The sequence below is a fragment of the Erpetoichthys calabaricus genome, chromosome 6 (assembly GCF_900747795.2).
Source record: "Erpetoichthys calabaricus chromosome 6, fErpCal1.3, whole genome shotgun sequence".
Lineage (NCBI taxonomy): Eukaryota > Metazoa > Chordata > Cladistia > Polypteriformes > Polypteridae > Erpetoichthys > Erpetoichthys calabaricus.
The window spans coordinates 20,468,295-20,482,265 of record NC_041399.2 but is presented as its reverse complement, the minus strand read 5'-3'; the positions used below and the strand labels follow the sequence as shown (position 1 = coordinate 20,482,265).

Below are 13,971 nucleotides of genomic sequence, written 5' to 3'. Positions count from 1 at the left end.
AAGAATCAATTAAGGGGTCTGAGTTTTCAAGAATACTTCAATTAAAATTAATTCAAAAGAAGTTAATTAGCAGCAAAAATAGGTGATTAATTAAGAAAAGGGTTAGAATGAAAACTTGCAGTCATTGCAGCCCTCCAGGACTGGAGTTTGAGACCACTGCTATTGCCTACACTTGTTAGAATTGCTTCTGATGTGGAGTCATAATACTACTACCATGGATTTCATTACTTGCTCTAATCTTTCTATATAATATGCTACTGTGGCTGTCTGTTTGTCTGTCCAGGATTTTAAATCACCTGTAACTTGCAAACCGCTTGACCTATTGACCTGAAATTTGGTACACATATACTACACGACGTCTACTATCCACTTCAGGGTGATGATTGACCTCCAAGGTTATTCCTGTTTTTATTTTTATTTTATTTTATTTGTAGAATCAACTCTCGGCAGCTTGATGCCAGCTTAAGTGAAGAATTAAGGAAAACGTACTAAGTAATTGCAACACAAACACTGACTTCATCAGTTTTAACACGAAAAGATGCCGACGGACAAAGAGAAGAAGTGGGCCGCTAGGGTGGAGCTGCTCAGGAAGCTACAAGCGCATCAACCTCTGAGCAAACGAATGCTAAACCTACAGAGAAACAGTATGAAGAGTAACTATGAATGCTCAAGTCAAGTATATTAACTGCACGTTATCACGCAGTGCGTCGTTACTGGTTCTTTATATTTCGGCAATATTAAAATATGTATAGATGTCTTCGGTGCAAATAGGTATATTTGAAATCTACTGAAATTCAGCAAAGGATGTTGGCCCAGTACAGAATTGAAAACAGCACAATGCAACAAAATGTTTAAAATGAGTAGAAAGCTTTAAAGCGGCTAACAGAAGAACAAGTGTTAATGAATTAATGACCAGCCCTAACCACTGTGTCACTATATAACCTGACTTTAATTAAACACTACAATAAAATGATTTAATCTCGAGAATCAATGTAAACAGTTGTCAATATAATATTTAACAGTGTTTTATTTAATCAGTATTACATTTTATTTTCATGTTTTGGCTTTATTATGTTTAGCTATAGAATTTTGGAATAACCTTTTGGCTTTTTCCTCCATCAGCCACCCATATCAATGACACCAAGCTGTGGATGACACTTTAAGGAGATGCAGGAATCCACAGTCCCTGATTCTGGCAGGTTCAGCATATGGATGAATGAATCTTCCTGTATAGGACACAAATCTTCATCAGATGAAACTGAATTTAAACTTAATAATAATAATAAAACATACATTCACGCTGTGAACAATTTACTGGCTCTAGCCGGTTTAAGGAGAAATGCAAAATGGACATTTTTCTGTCTGTCATCTCAGTTTTATTACAGTTAATTAAAGTGAGTTTAAAAGTACCCTGAAAAATGAAAACCAATTAAAGAAGGTAAATTTAAAAGCACACAGCAGGATAGGAAACTGCAGATAGATAGATAGATAGATAGATAGATAGATAGATAGATAGATAGATAGATAGATAGATCTACAAGCTGGGTATCTCTGGCACTGCCCTCCATTGGTTGATGTCCTATCTGACTGATAGACAACAGTTTGTTAGTCTTGGCAACAGCAGGTCCAGCTCAGCGCCAGTCACACAAGGAGTTCCTCAGGGCTCTGTCCTCTGCCCACTTCTCTTCTGTATTTATATGCTTCCCCTTGGCCATATTATTCGTAGCTATGGACTGGGTTATAATTTTTATGCAGACGATACTCAACTCTACTTCAATGTTAAAAGTGGAACTTCATCAGAGCTTTCTCAGCTCATAACCTGCCTCAGTGAAATTAATACCTGGATGGAGCAAAACTCCTGCTAATTGGGACTAAAGTGCAACTTAATAAAATGAGCTCCTTCCCAGTCCATCTTGGCGGTGATCTCATCAGACCTGCCTCTACTGCAAAGAATCTTGGTGTCATTTTTGATTCCTCCCTTTCTTATTCCGCCCACATAAATCACATTAAGAAACTTTCTTACTTTCACCTCTGTAACATATCACGTGTTTAGTCCTTCCTCTCCTTTTCTAATGCTGAGAAACTTGTCCATGCTTTTATCACATCCCGCATCGATTATTGTAATTTCCTACTGGCAGGTGCCCCTTCTAATCTTATATCACAGCTCCAGCTTATTCAAAACTCGGCTGCAAGAGTCCTTACATGAACCAACAGCAGCGAGCACATCACACCCATCCTGCTCCGTCTTCACTGGCTCCCTGTGTCTTACAGAATTGAATATAAAATTCTACTAATAACATACAAAGCCTTAAATAACCTCGCACCAAACTACATCAGTGACCTTCTCCATCACTATGTGCCTGCCCGCCTACTAAGGTCCTCTGTTTCTGGCAATCTTGTTGTGCCCCACACTAATCTACACTCCATGGGTGACAGGGCCTTCAGTTGTATAGCGCCCAGACTGTGGAATGACCTACCGAAATTAATCAGGTCAGCTGACTCCATGAATTCTTTTAAAAAACAATTCAAAACTCATCTGCTCAGGAAGGCTTTTAGCTTTACTTAACTTTATTACCCTTCTCTCAGTTTACCTCCATGTCAAGATGCTCATGTAACCTGTGTGTGTGTGTGTGTGCGAGACCATCAATTACGTTGTCTGTTAGGTTTTTTCTCTGAATTTACTGTCTTAATCTCCTTTATTTATTTATCTGGTTTGTACAACGCTATATACTGTATACCCTGCCCTTCTTTCTTAAATGCCTTGAGCATGGGAAAGGTGCTATATAAATAAAATGTATTATTATTATTATTATAGATAGATAGATAAATATATAGATAGATAGACAGATAATTTTTAATTTTCAACAGACCTTAATTTACAATTATAATACAATTGAAGTCACATTATCAGACACCAGGCTGTAACATATTCAAACATTTACAACATTCAGGTTTTTCTAATCACATTTTATTATTAGGAATTCATTTTATGTAGTACACACACATCATATATATCCCAAATCTTCCAAAATATTTATAATTGATTAATTCATTTTTAAAATAGCCAAATTAGCTTGACTGCAAAAAGTTGCCAAGTAAGCATTCCTTTTCCTTTTTATTTTTTCTGGGGATAGATAGATAGATAGATAGATAGATAGATAGATAGATAGATAGATAGATAGATAGATAGATAGATAGATTATTTTTTTTATTTTAAAGAGATCTTTAGTTACAATTTAATACCATTACAGTTATATTAACAGTTACCAGCCTATAACATATTGAAATGTTTACATCTTTCAGGTATTTGTAGCCTTATTTTGCTGTTATGATTTCAACTTTGCATAGTAGTTTATGAAACAACATAATTTATACCTCAACTCTTCCAAAATATTTCTGATTGACTAAGCAGTTTATATAATATGTGCTTTTGACTTTTAAACTGTTAAGAATAAGCACCTGAAACATTAATAATGCACCTGTGGTTAGTTCATTTTTATTCACATGTCTTCTTTTTCTTAATATGGCCAAATAAACCTGACCAAACAAAAACAAGTAAGCACAATTTTGTATTTATATTTTTTCTGAAGATAGATAGATAGATAGATAGATAGATAGATAGATAGATAGATAGATAGATGACATGGTTCCTGCCTGGGTTTCTGTGTTCTGCCCATTTCTTTTAAATTGGGTAGATTAATTAATTTTTCACATTAAGCAGTTCTTTAATTAACGGCGTTTAAATCATGACTTTATCACAGTATTCCGAATTATTGCTGAATTTGATTTGATATGGCAGAGTTTGGCCACACGATGGTGCCCAAGTATGACAGTTTGCTATCTGACGAGCCTAAATGTTAAAACTTCCAACACACACTGCTGATACAAAATCTCATTAATTACCGTATATTAATTGGTATTTATTGTCACATTAGTATTTCATTTTATCTGATCTTCTATACTTATGAAGAGGCGACTGAATCAAGGCTTTTGTTCAAAGGATTACCTAAAATGCCAAATGTTCTGCACTCTACCGCTATCGTCCAAGATGATCAAAAGTAAGTAAAGACGAAAGCCATAACGAGCAGCATATGCCTCCCTTAAAACCCTGGACGTGGCTGCTGCTGGGTTCAGCGGATCAGATCAGGCTGTGTGTACAGCAGGATTCTGACTTTTTTGGTACAGTCTGCTGATTCCTGCTTCCTAAGTTCGAACTTCACTTGAATATAAAGAATGAGCGGGAGAGGTAGAGGAGGCGATCCCTTTCTTTTCCACCCGTCGCGTCTAAGCCTAGTAGATACTTTAAACTGTGAGTGTATGTGAGATAGAGAGAGAGAGAGAGAGACACACACACGCACACACACATCGATCCCAAAGCTGACGCCATGGATTTGCCAGGTAAAGGGAAGACGACGCACCTCTTTCCTTTTTTTTTTAAACCTTTCTTTTTACACCTATTGCTGTGTCCTTAATTTTATGATTCGAATGCGCACGGAGATTTTTTAAAATGTCTTTCACTCCAAAAGGATACTTTATTCTGGATTTTGGGGGAATTTGTCAGTTGTTGGCAGCCGGAGACTGAAAACGTTGGGAACACTTTTAATAATTTATAGAGCAGGGCAGAAGAGATAGAGCATCTATGTTTTGAAACTGGAGTTTTATAATTATTAAATTGTCATTCTCCTATAATGTTTTTCAGTGTATAGTTATGACTTATTAAATGTCATTATCTGTATATCTTATAAAGTATCTATCTATCTATCTATCTATCTATCTATCTATCTATCTATCTATCTATCTATCTATCTATCTATCTATCTATCTATCGCTTTTAATGGAACTTCATTTGGTCATTTTCTACTGAATTTTAAAGTAATGAACAGAAAATTATGTTTTTCTTTTCCTTCTCTCTCTCTGTCTTTTTTTGTCTAATTAGCAGGTTTTGTCACGAGAGCAATCTGAGGATCTTCCTTTTTAACAACTGAGACACAAAGAGAGAGAGAGAGAAAGAGAGAGAGAGAGAGCGCGAGAGAGAGAGAGAGAGTGAGTGTGTTTGAGAAAGAGGGAGCGCGCACAAGCGAGAGGGGTTAGGTTGGAGCAGGTGAACCACACAGAACAAACCTCCAAGGGGCTCATCGCTTCGACTTCACTGGTGTTGAGGATTCGCATCCTGACCATGGTGCCAGCAAGTTGTTGCCCCGGACCTACCGCCATCCTGGCCGTGTCCCTTCTTTTGGGACGTGGGGTTTCTTTTGCTCTGGGACAGAATGACACGGAGCCGATTGTTTTGGAAGGAAAATGTCTGGTGGTGTGCGATTCGAACCCTTCCTCGGACGGTGGGGTCACTTCTTCGCTGGGGATATCAGTGCGCTCAGGCAGCGCTAAAGTGGCATTCTCTGCTGTCAGGAGTACCAACCACGAACCGTCAGAAATGAGCAACAAAACTATGACCATCTACTTTGACCAGGTCAGATATCCGATCATTTGATTCCTTACTCTGTGGGTGTGCATGGACAATTTGAATGTGTGTGTGTGTGGGGGGGTGTGTGTGTCTGTGTGTGTGTGTGTGTGTGTGGGGGGGGGGGTGATTAACTAAAGCCTTGATAATATAAGGGGGGAGGGGGGAGTAGAGAGATGGGGGGGGGGGGGGGGCAACACTCATTACACACAGGTGAAACACATACCAGTTCTGATGCACATATATTTGAACATTTGCACAGCAAAACGTTATTATATAAACATACTGCAAGATTTGATCACTGATTGGGTTGTTCCCTGAAACTCTTCCTTTAAGTTTTGTAACTCTTAAGCGTAACATTAGGACAGGAATATATGAGCGGCGGAGCCCTTCATTTTACAGAAAATCAACAACTGTGGGCGTCATACGAAATAAAAAAAATCAATCTGGAAATATTTGAAGACTTCATAAAGCCAACTTTTACTTTTGGTGTCTATAAAAATTTTATCCAAACTGTGTCCAAGCAGAAGGTACGTGGGTAAGAGAAATAAATGAAGTGTTATTCAGTTTATGGATTGCTGAAAGGTTAATGTATACATCTGCTAACTGTTTACGTGTTGTGGCATTTCAAGAACACGCACTTTATTTTTGTGTCGCGCACCTTCAAATTATTTAGCATTCCTCTGAACTGGCTGGAACTGTCGAGTCGCTATTGTTCTGTCCCAATCAATCATATCATATCCTTAAGCCCGGCTCTCGCCTCTGAAGTGACAATTGATCTGTTAATTTCAGGGGGCGGGGCTGTCAGGAGGGCGGTGCCGGCACTGTTTTATTTAATTTATTTTTCTTGCACAAAGGAATCTCTCGACTTAAATCTGTTCTGCTTACAGCATTCCGCATGTGCGGCAGATCTTCCACTGCCACACGCACGCACGCACGCATGCACACACACACACAGACAAACATGTGCACGCGCGCACGCGCGCTCCTTCAGACACGCACGCACACAGCCACACAGCGCTATTTACATGTAAACATTACTTGACCAGATTGTCCCTCCCTTTGTAACCTATTCCAATCTTCTTGGTCATTTCACCGCTCTCGAGTCATCTAACGTTTCTACTTTTCCTCGCATATGCTATTCGAATTCGTTTCCATTTCCTAACAGGGGCAGACGCTTAAAGTACACCCTTTTTAAAAGTTCAGTTTGAATACAAATGACAGCGGTGACTCACAGGTGCTGTTTTGTCGTGTTCTCGGAATACAGACATCTCATTTATTTATTTACAACCGGGCAAGTTACACACAGGCCAGTGCAAATATTTTCCCAAAATCTAAACGATAGTACACTGATTTGTTACTTTATAAAATCTCACATTGTTATTACTTATCTTAATCCAAGGCGTCTTATAAGATTTATAATACAATTAGTTACATTTCGTTTGGTTTTCCAAAGGGAGCACAGGCAGGTGAAGTGATCTCCTTATGGTCACCCAGTCTCAGTAGTGAGATTTGGACCCACAACGTCAGGGATTGAAGTCTAAACCTTTAATTATTACGCAAAACACAGTCTGGGCTGGTCCCTTTCTTTGTGAATTCTGTACCTTCTGCCGATGTCTGTGTAGGGTTTTCTGAAAAATAAACCTGCCTGAGTGGTTCTCAGAGTGATGCCATAGGGGAGTGATCTTTGGTTCCCAAGGGTCCCGCCCACATGAAGGTTCCAGAAGTAAGCTTTATTTATTTACACCTGTGTCAGGCTCCATACAGTAGATAACCATGAATAGACTGCAGCAGATTTGTGAAATACCAATGGATTTTAAAAGGACTCTTGCTGCAAACGTATGCAACACAGGCTAAGTCTGGGGATTCTTAGTCTGTTAGTGTCCTGCTGGGTAGCCTACCATACTGTAAAGATGTCAGTTTTTTTTTTGTACATGTTAGAAAGTTTTTCAAAGCAGAAAAAAAACAAGTTCATGTGCAATGAGCCCATCCAAGAATGAAACGGAGCTTAGGCAAGCAATGGGCTCTATGAGGAACCACACAACCCGGTAAAGAACCGTAAAGTGCCATTAAAGAACCAGGATTTTTAAAAGTGCAGGTACCCCAAAACTAGACTTTTTTTAGGATACTTAATAACCCTAAATATTAAAATAATAATGCATTTTATGTATATAGCACCTTTCCCATGATGAATGTGCTTAATTTAATATCGGTAATCCACCTAATCTGCATGTGTTTTGACTGTGGGAGGAAACTGGAGCTGAATCCGAACACAGGGTCACGGGGGTCTGCTGGAGCCAATCCCAGCCAACACAGGGCACAAGGCTGGAACCAATCCCGGGCAGGGTGCCAACCCACAGCAGGACACACACAAACACCAAGCGCCAATTTAGAATCGCCAATCCACCTAACCAGCATGTCTTTGGACTGTGGGAGGAAACCGGAGCGCCCGGAGGAAACCCATGCAGACACGGGGAGAACATGCAAACTCCACGCAGGGAGGACCCGGGAAGCGAACCCAGGTCCCCAGGTCTCCCAACTGCGAGGCAGCAGCGCTACCCACTGCGCCACCATGCCGCCACCTAATAATAATGCTAATACTAATATTAATAATTATGCTACTACCAATAACAATACATTTTATGTATATAGCACCTTTCCCCATGCTCAAAGTACTTCATTTAGCAATCCAACTAAACTGCATGACTTTGGATTGTGTGAAGAAACGTGAACACCTGATAATAATAATAATAATAATACATTTTCACTAATATAGTACCTTTCCCATGCTGTAGGTGCTTAAGCCCACATAAACCTGGGAAGAACATGCAAACTCCATGCAGGGAGGACCCCAGGTATAAACCCCTGGTCTCCTATGCATATAAAGTGTGGCCTGCTTTTGTCCTGGCATCCCTTCCAGGGTGGGCTTCATGCCTTGTCACTGATTCTGCTGCCCACTGAAGTCCTGAACTGGATTACGTTGTTTTAATAATTAATGGACTTTGTATCTTTAACTTGATTTTTTTATATAAAAGTAAACATAAACTCGAGCAGGCTGGATAGAACCGTAATTCTTCCATTTTTGATTCCCATTGTTATAAGAGAGAGTATAACTGTGCAATGAAGCTGGTCGCCTTGAAGATCTTCTATTAAATAAACACGGGTATTTTTGCATACTTAATGAATTGCGTGTTTCCCTGTTACAGCTTAAGCATAACACAAATAAAAAATAACAATCATAATTAAAATGCGTTATGTTTCCTCTTCTAATTTTACCGATTTCTGGTTTTTATTTTTATGAATGTTGTTGCATTTTTAGTATATAACGCTTATATCGGCAAATTCCCTCACTACAACGCTGAGCTTTGTAAAAGCAATTTTTCTGCCTAAAATGATGAAAGCATTTCTGTGACGAAAGAATCTCAGGGTGTCTTATGGGGGATTTGAACCCCCACCTCAGGATTCGTTATAGTGCCTTGTCATTCACCGACATACCGCAGCCTTTCGTTCTAAAAGGGCTCTCCTCTGAGCACCTGTGGTGGAAAAAGTAGCTTTAAGAGGAAAGAGGCTTCACTTCGGACAAAATGAACGAATGATTAAATGCGGAATTTCTGACCAAACTATTTTGGTGACTCTTTGATCTAAAGGCTTTACAAGCGAGTCTTGCTGTTTCACTTAATGTCGCTGACGCCTTAATCCAAAGCGACTTCCACCCCAGGCATGTGAAGTGACTCGCTCATGGCCACACAGTGTGTCAGTAGAAGGACTTGTACCCACAGTCTCACTGCACTATTGGCAGCCCCCTATAGAAAGTGCAGTCATTGAGGATTTTTAAGCCGTGAAAGTAACTGACTGATAGGCGCACCTAACTAGCTCCTGTTCTAAAGCATTACCAATATTGTTTTTGTTCCAAACATTTTTGAAGAACACCATTTTTTTTTTCTAATTTACGATCGTGAGTTACTTGGCCACGTTTGAGAAGACATTTGCCAACAACATGCAGCCGCGGGGCAGGGCGCTGAGCTCCACTGGCACTGCACCCTCTTAACAATAAACGTGCCAAAGTTGATCTTCGTGGAGAGCGATGGCATAGGGGTACCCTTTTTGGTTTCCAGAAAGAACCTTTATTTATTCAGATCCGTAACGACATCCATAAAGGTGATGAAAGACTTCTAAACCACGGACGGGTTCCTGCTTTTTAAAGGACTCCTGCTGCTTGCTATATAACTAACACCAGCTAAGTGCAGGTGTTCTTAATCTGTTATTCTTCTGCTAGGTAGCCAGAGGTTTCTGTTTGGTCCACATATTAAAGCACAAAGACACATTTTTATATTTAAAGAACCCCCTCACAGAATGAAATGAGTCTTTGTCAAGTACGATGAACCACACATCTCAGTTAAGAGCCATTTTAGAACAATTTATATTAGGAGTGCAGCGGCCTGGCGGTTTGTGTGGAGTTCAAATGTGGCAGGGCTGCTCAAAGCGATCGTCGTCACTGTATTTAACATTTCATTTTTTTCTTAAATTATACTTTTTTTTACAGGTATTAGTTAATATTGGGAATCGATTCGATCTCACATCTAGTGCTTTCGTAGCACCGAGAAGAGGGATTTACAGCTTCAGTTTTCACGTGGTTAAAGTCTACAACAGACAAACTATACAGGTGAGCTGCCCGCCTTACTGCGAGCTCGTATCGTTTCACATCCCCCCCCCCCCCCCCCCCCCATCCCACTCCACCCCACCTCCCTCCATATTGACATCAATTTTTAAGAGTGAGATACCCTAAATCTGCCATGCAGTCTTTACGAATAAGACTCAGCATCAATTAAATGTTACTTGTCTGAAAAACTCCGAAGTAAACCTCGGTGTGTCTCTTTCAAGATTCGGTTCATTTATGTGTTCATGGTGGTTTTGTTTAAATAAGAAAAGAAGCTACTGGTGCGATTAATTTTCTTTGCTTGTCATATGTTGGTTTTCCAACAATCGGGGTGGTGGTAGCGGTGGGAGTATATATTGGGAATGGTTGGGAGGAAATGTCAATGTGCTGAAGTAGGTCAGGATTTCAGATGCTGCTTTAATAGTAATCGTAGTTCGCGTGTCAATCACTAACTGAATTATAGAATCGTGGGCTTTTAAAGGCCCCCGGCTACATAACAGACTGCAGCAGGAGACGGGACGTCAATCGAAAACTGCACAAAATACTTTATTATTATTATTATACAGTAAAGGCACCAGTCTCAGGACTCTCTCGCTAACACCAGATCAGTTTAGAGTGCCTGCCTTTTGACTGTAGTAAGAACACAATGGAGCGCCGGGAGACCCCACAGAAAGGGCGGCAGATCCGACACTATGGGGTTACTCCACAATCCCTCCTGCGCCAATACATGTCAGTAGAACATTTAAAATAGATACCCGTTTAATTTATAAGTAGAATAAGGTCTATCTATCTATCTATCTATCTATCTATCTATCTATCTATCTATCTATCTATCTATCTATCTATCTATCTATCTATCTATCTATCTATCTATCTATCTATACGGTAAGGTTTTTCAAGGTATATCTCAAATGCTTAATCATTTATGAATCCCATTGAATGAAACTGAATTGATTTAAGTTCTGATTTAACCGTTTCATAAAGTAAAAAAAAATCGCCGTTATTTATGGGTGCGTGTCGAGCGAAACGCATAAGGTGTAAGTGTGTGAACCAAGGTCATCATGCATATTTAATTCATTGAATTATGAAGAAAGCGTCTGGCTCACACACATCAAGTCGTTTGTGACGTTTGCGTCTTTTGTTGCTCTTTTCTGAATATCGTGTCTGTCTATAATGAAAAAAAAAACTGTTTTTGGCGTTCTTGTGTAAGGTTTTATTATATGCTTCTTACTTTTTTACTTTAAAATAATGAAAATTATATGCAATACATCTATCTATCTATCTATCTATCTATCTATCTATCTATCTATCTATCTATCTATCTATCTATCTATCTATCTATCTATCTATCTATCATATAGTGCCATTACATAGATGTCTTTACATCTACTTATCTTTCCAATTTACACGTTCATAAAATCGCCAGTCCTGCGTAGCTTTAACTGATTTATTTGTTCAGCAGCTTTTTCACAGATGTTTGCGTCTGTTGTGAAAACACCACAGAGAAGTCCTTATGTAAGGCTATGCAATTGTTTAAGATTGTCACCCAGTGCAATACATGAAAATGTTTTTTACAGTATCTATCTATCTATCTATCTATCTATCTATCTATCTATCTATCTATCTATCTATCTATCTATCTATCTATCTATCTATCTATCTATCTATCTATCTATCTATGCAGTATGTTTAATTTTTCCAGTTTTGCCTTTCCATTCATGTAATCGAGTTTCACATTTCTCCTTGCGTGTTGCTCCTTTGTCGGCTCCTTCTAACGATGTCGTTTCAATTGCTCTTGCTTTTAGGTAAGTCTCATACAAAACGAGCACGCAGTGATATCCGCCTTCGCTGGAGATCAGGATGTAACAAGAGAGGCGGCCAGCAACGGAGTGCTCCTGCTCATGGAAGGAGGAGACAAAGTCTATCTGAAACTCGAAAGGGGCAATCTGATGGGAGGATGGAAATACTCAACCTTTTCTGGCTTCTTAGTTTTTCCTCTATAAACAACCCAAACGGAATTGTTTGACAATGGCACCCTTTTGTGGTTGAAGGAGGTAAATAGTAATAATAAATGTTATTAATTCTATGAAAAGAAAACTGCCTCGGAAGCAGACAGACTTAATTGAAATCTATACACTGAATACTGACGTCCTTCTTGGAAACGATTCTTCTAATTAGTTTCTGATAACTGTAAACTATTTAGGATAAACCAATTTACCGACATGTGCAATTTATACTGATGACGTTGGGATTTTATTGTTGGGAATCCAATGACTTTTTTTTTTTCCTCGGCCCAGAGATGACTAAATGTGCTTGGACTACAAAATAAATGTGAAGACGTCTAACCTGAAGAATTCAAAAGTCCTTGAAATGCGTGTCTCTATCATTGCTTTCTTTTGTGTTTGTATAGCCTTAAAGAAAAAAAAAAAAAGGCATCAGTCCAGTAAAGTGTGTGGAATTTTTGGATGTTCCTGTGTCAAGAAGTGCTTTACCAACAAAGCAAGTTTTGCACGAATGGAAGAGCTTCTGCTTTGGATTTTTATTTTTAGTGTGTTGCTCAAAGTGTTTTCTTTTGGATACTGAGAAATGAAATACAAAGTCAATGAAAAAAAAATCTCTTATTTTAATTGATTGTTGATATACAAATCTCTCTATATATAATATATATACTCTTTCTGCGTCATATTCCTGACTGTTTCTGGAGCAATCGTAAAATTGGATTATCTATTTTGCTAAACGTCTAGCTTAATTTATAAATTACATGTTCATAATATCGTCTATCCTGCGTAGCTTTAACTGATTTATCTGTTCAGTGGCTTTCTCACAGATGTTTGCGGGTGTTGTGAAAACACCACAGAGAAATCCTTATTTATTCCCACTAAATTATAATAAAAAGTCTTTATTGCCGTTCTCATGTAAGGCTTTATTATGTACTTATTTAAGATTGTCACACAGTGTCATAGATGGAAAAACATCAATCAAATCTATATTATTTTATAGATATTACCTATCTATTATATGTCACCCTTCTTATCTATCTATCTATCTATCTATCTATCTATCTATCTATCTATCTATCTATCTATCTATCTATCTATCTATCTATCTATCTATCTAATATAGTGTCTTTCACATCTATCTATCTATCTATTATAAAGTACCTTTCATATTTTTCTACCTATCTATATTTATTTCTGTGGGGCAGTTTAATCAGTCTGGCTGTTGGTGAGAAGTGCATATTTTTAAGAACTTTACTAAAGTTACTTCTGTCTAATACATATACATGACAACTAATTTTGTTATTCAGTTTGAAAAAATATTTTCATCATTATTACTTTGAAAAGTGAATTGTTTTTTTACATTTTACATATTTTTACCTTTCATACTATTGCTGTATATTACAGGTCCATTTGTTATTCTAATTCCAAACATTATATTTCAAAAGTTACATGTTACACAATATTATCTAATATTATGTAATTAATATAATGTAATAAATTTTATATGTGTGTGTGAAATATATATATACTACATACTGTATATGTGTATATATATTCTGTATATACACAGTATATATATGTGTGTGTATATATATATATATATATATATATATATATACATACATACATATATATATGTATATGTATGTATGTACTTGTGTAGTAAAAAAAATCTATTAGAGAGATTGGGGGCAAATTGTTTCAATTCATTGTGAGGGTCTTAAAAATAACAGTTCTAAAATGGCACTTTACTAAGGTATAGTTCCTCATAAAACTATTGTTTGATAAACAACCATTTTATTCTGGGAAAGGCTCTTTTGCACATGAAGTTGGTTCTTTGAGCTTTGAAACCCTTC

The 13,971-nt window shown here is 37.9% G+C and overlaps 1 protein-coding gene across 4 annotated transcripts; it reads left to right on the top strand.

Annotated features, from left to right (window-relative positions):
* Positions 1–3,944: 3,944 nt before the first annotated feature.
* Positions 3,945–13,029, top strand: cbln2b (cerebellin 2b precursor). Of its 4 annotated transcripts, none has more exons than XM_051929309.1 (4): positions 3,945–4,058; positions 4,937–5,467; positions 10,002–10,121; positions 11,921–13,029. In XM_051929309.1, exons 2-4 carry the CDS (start codon positions 5,177–5,179, stop codon positions 12,116–12,118), a joined length of 609 nt encoding a protein of 202 aa, XP_051785269.1. In that variant the 5' UTR covers positions 3,945–4,058; positions 4,937–5,176; the 3' UTR covers positions 12,119–13,029. The 4 variants fall into 4 exon arrangements, with proteins under 4 accessions (XP_051785269.1, XP_051785270.1, XP_028660273.1 ...); XM_028804440.2 differs by lacking the exon at positions 3,945–4,058 and adding an exon at positions 4,170–4,398 and having other exon boundaries at positions 4,940–5,467; XM_028804439.2 differs by lacking the exon at positions 3,945–4,058 and adding an exon at positions 4,170–4,398.
* Positions 13,030–13,971: the final 942 nt, after the last annotated feature.